Here is a 4,402-nt window from a genome sequence, read left to right on the forward strand (position 1 = left end):
TGTTTTACAGCATTCTGCAGCCACACTATCTTTCAAGCTCAGGTCAGGTATCAGGTATCACTACAAGCAGGTTTAAGTCTGGAAACGGCCACTTAGAGATAATGTTGAGCCTTCAAACGTTTTACAATGTGAGGTTAACTATTCCCACGACCCACCATTGACAGCCTGGGTTGCTGCGGAGGAAGAGTAATTGGTGCGATTTAACTTGTAGGTACAACAGGAAGTGGTTACTTTGTCCAATCAATTGTATTTATTTGTCAGTGCTTGTATTAAATAGGTTTTATTTTCTACAGGTTGAAACAAGATTATTTGCGTTCTCTTATCAGTGGTTATTAGTGGCTGTCAGTTTCCTGTTCACACTTATTAGGTGTTAATAAATGTCAAAAACATTGATGATCTTAATTTCGGATCAAGATGGCTCGGGGGAAGATGTCAATGCCTTTGAAAAGGTTGTTAAAGATCACTGATTGGTTGGATGAGTATAACAATGATGGCCTTCACAGTCACCAGATCTCAATTCAACTGATGTCAGCACTCTCCATCAGCACCATCACAACACCAAATGAGGGAAAAACTTTAAGAAGAATCCTGCTCGTCCCTGCTGTAGACTTCCACACACTGGGAGAATCCATGCTAACTGTAATGAGTGGACAGATGTGGATATGGATGTGGCTCAGAAGGTGGAGCAGGTCGGCCCCTCATGTCATTTTAAAGAGTGTTGTCCATCTTTACGGCAGGTTTTGAGAATAGATTAAAACATTACATTTCAGACATTCCTGTAATTGTATACTATAACAAAAATAATACAAACAAATATTTTCCTGGGACACCCGTTGAATCCCAACAACATGTGGAAGCATGTAAAACTTCAATACAAGATATAAGGTGAGGCACCAAACCCTCGCCTATCAGTGGAGCTGCTTCACTTGTTAGCAGCAGTGGCTTTAGTACCAGCAGAGAGGCTGCCATTCTTCATCCACACATGGACAAATAATATTATGCATGTATTATTAACAATTAACCTTCCTATTCAGACCTATGTAGACTGAGCATCTTGTTCACAAAACGTTTGTGGTATGATCCTAATCTCCAGGAGGGTGGATGGAAGGAGGCTGTGATTGTTTTTGGGGGCGGGGATACTGGGGGAGAAAATGTGAACATGTAGAGATGGCCGCGTCAAGTTAGTCGTAAAACGCTGAAGTAAATACAGAAGGTTTTCGACATTTACCTTCAAAATAAAAGCATGGTCGTAATTGCACTTATTAATATCAAAAGTATATTTGTTAAGACTGATTACTATAATGTATTGAATTCTTTCAAGCTGTCTGTCGAAGCTCGATTGGTGTTTAAGATTTTCACAGCCTTCTGTCAAGCAACAACTGTTTTGTACATAAACTGTGGCTTTAACAGTGATAATAAACAGTTTGTCATTGAAAGGATGCACAATAGACTTCATAGACACTATTAACAAAGCATTTGTAGCTCATGAAGCCTACTGAATGGTAACTTACAGGCCTGTGCTGCAATGACATAAAACCCCAAATCTTAACTCAAAGTCCACTTCCTAGCTATGGCCATAGCTTTCAATCTTATCTCAAGGTCTTCATAAGTGAATGGAGTTGTATCAGTTGTTATGGATAGGGTCATCCCATCATCTGCATGATTAAATTCCATCAACAGCTGAAGCCAATTAGATTCAGTCGAAAGCTCTAGAAAGGCTAGTAAGCAGACCTTGAGATAGGTTTTCTTTTGTATAATTACCAATTCAGAGATCATAATTATTGTTTATGTACAGCTGTACTGAAATGTGATGGAGAGTCCTATCCAAACTAATTTGATTTCTAGAACATATAATTTTACAGGTTGACATAAATGTGGACAATAAAATGTAATTTACTTAACAGCATGTAACAGTAATGTTTAATGCAAACACAGGTTCTGTAACGACGCACGACTTCAGAAGTTTTTATTTTTTTCAATTGTGATGATTAAAGATTAAACATAATGATTAAACACTGTTTTCATCTCAATTAGTCTACAATATCCATCTTGATATATTAGCCTGTATAAAAGAGCCGTTTACAACAAAACAGTAATTAAAATGAGCAGATTCACTTTAAAATACATTTAAATTGATCTTTATATGTCCCTTTATTCTAGGCTACCTTTTACTCAAATAGGGTGCACGTTTACAAATAAAGGTTTTATTTTGAAAGTGACCGGAAATGTTAATATCAATGCTTGTAGCTGGATGGTGAAGCTGTTTCTTTTGCGGAAAACACCCAAGACAGAAGCGGGGGTTAGTGTGCCCGTCGAGGCGACTATCCATGAGCCTTTTTTTTATTATTTCAACCAGACTGAGGTTTAATACATGTAAACTCGGCTGCTGTGTTTCGGGCGGGCTGAAGGCACCCACAGCTGCCAAAGGGAAATAACGTTAGCACTCAGAGGAGACGAAATCTGGCTTTACACACGGTAAGCGGATGCATCAGTAGCCTATAGATAATGTACATGATTTTTACAGCATCTGGAAGGATGGGGCCAAATTATCACCTTACAACATATCAGGTGTATTGAAATGACACACCAGAAATTGTAACAGGACAGTAAAGAGCCGATGTGAAAATCAAATTCACATAAGTATCAGTCAAATATACATAGTTAAGCTTAGAGAAGCTAAAGCAACCATTTAAACAGGTTTGTTGGATAACCCAGTGACATTAGTCTTCTGTATCACCTGAGAGCGCTCAGACATTGTACAGCTTTGACACTGTGGTTATTGTGAAAGTGAACATGATGTGTTTGGACAGCGTGAGTGCAGTGTTTCCAATGTGTTTCACAACCTGTGTATTTAACAGAGCGCAACATGTAGCTAGGTAGGCCTAAAACAGAGAGCCCCGGTCCCTGTATGCAGAGACCCTGACGCCAAAATCTGCCAATTTAAGGAGACATTTTTCAATTCGGCATTCATATGACATGCTACCTTCAAACGTCCAGCTTTCATTTATTTCCTTCTGCCAGTCACAGGCCAGGAATATAACACCTGCAATAAACAGCTAGATTTCAACATGGATGTTGATGTCCCCAGAAGAGACATCGGCCAATATCTGTCAGGTGCAGTAATTAGGGACTGCACTGTACCTATCCTGATCTTCAGGTTTTGTTAAATGCAAAGCAAATGCCTTTGTTTGTTGAAAGATTAAGCAATAGTGAATGTATTCCTCATGTGTTCCTCTTTATTCAGGCCATGTGAAGAGGGACTATGGATGGCCAAAATGCAATAAACTATCCAATACCGAGGAATGATGTAGACCGAGGGAGTCATACAAACATCAATTTATTTGATTTGATCCAATGTTAGTTAAATCCACAACTCTGACCTGGAACACAGCTGTGGTGTACAAATGCGGAATGGAGCTGGTGAAACAGTCCCATTTGTAAAGCTGAATAAGGAAACAAGAGGTTCACATTCTTTGGATCACGTTGCTGAAAAAGAGTAGGCTAACTCGATCTGTGCATATGACACAGGACTAACTGAGTGACAGCGTTGGATGGAGTGACCGTGGATGCAGCTATGTAAGAAGACATCTCCAGTGTACAGGTCCTGACAATCAACATACTACTGTGATCCATGCCACATATGTGGGATCTCAGGGGAAAACGGTGTTTACTCAGCAGAAGAGAAACAAGCAGATGATGTATACCTGTGTTATCTCAGCGTTTGGTCTGCTCCTGTAGGAAGACAAACCGCTTTCCATTTTTTGATTAAGCTCTAAGCGTTCACCATGCCTAGGAACCGAGCCTTTTCCGAGCCGGAGTACTCTGCAGAGTATTCGGCAGACTGCTCGGTTACGCTGCCCTCTGACCCCGGGCAGGCGGTTGGGCGAACACATGAGGTCACGGTTCGGAGCTCAGGATGCTGCCTCTGTCTGCCGCGGTTCATGCGCCTCACCTTTGCGCCCGAGTCTCTGGAGAATCTCTACCAGACCTACTTCAGACGGCAGAGACACGAAACCATGCTGGTGCTCGTCGTGTTTGCCGCACTCTTCGACAGCTACATCATCGTCATGTGTTCGGTGGTCTACACCACTGACAAGCTGGCTTCTGTTTTAGTGGCATCGGTGGGACTGGCAGCAGATATTATCCTCTACCTGCTGTGCCGCTTCGGGCTGCTGCCGGACCGCATATCGAGACGGGTGGTGCCCTACGCCCTGTGGGTGCTCATAGCAGCTCAGATATTCTGCTACCTGGGATTGAACTATGCTCGCTTCCACCAGGCCAGTGATACGGTGGGCTGGCAGGCTTTCTTCAGCTTCTCTTTTTTCCTAACTCTGCCTTTGAGGCTGACACCCATCGTGCTCATCACTACTGTATCCTGCGGAGTCCACACCCTGGTTCTAGG

General features: G+C 42.0%; 1 protein-coding gene across 1 annotated transcript; it reads left to right on the forward strand.

Annotated features, from left to right (window-relative positions):
* Positions 1 to 2,268: 2,268 nt before the first annotated feature.
* On the forward strand, positions 2,269 to 4,394 carry LOC115005134 (adenylate cyclase type 3-like; the record flags this gene model as incomplete). Its single annotated transcript, XM_029426948.1, has 2 exons — positions 2,269 to 2,475; positions 3,245 to 4,394. A coding segment is annotated over exon 2 (609 nt), but the record flags the coding sequence as incomplete, so codon positions are not given.
* Positions 4,395 to 4,402: the final 8 nt, after the last annotated feature.

This window comes from Cottoperca gobio, unplaced genomic scaffold, assembly GCF_900634415.1.
Source record: "Cottoperca gobio unplaced genomic scaffold, fCotGob3.1 fCotGob3_263arrow_ctg1, whole genome shotgun sequence".
Lineage (NCBI taxonomy): Eukaryota > Metazoa > Chordata > Actinopteri > Perciformes > Bovichtidae > Cottoperca > Cottoperca gobio.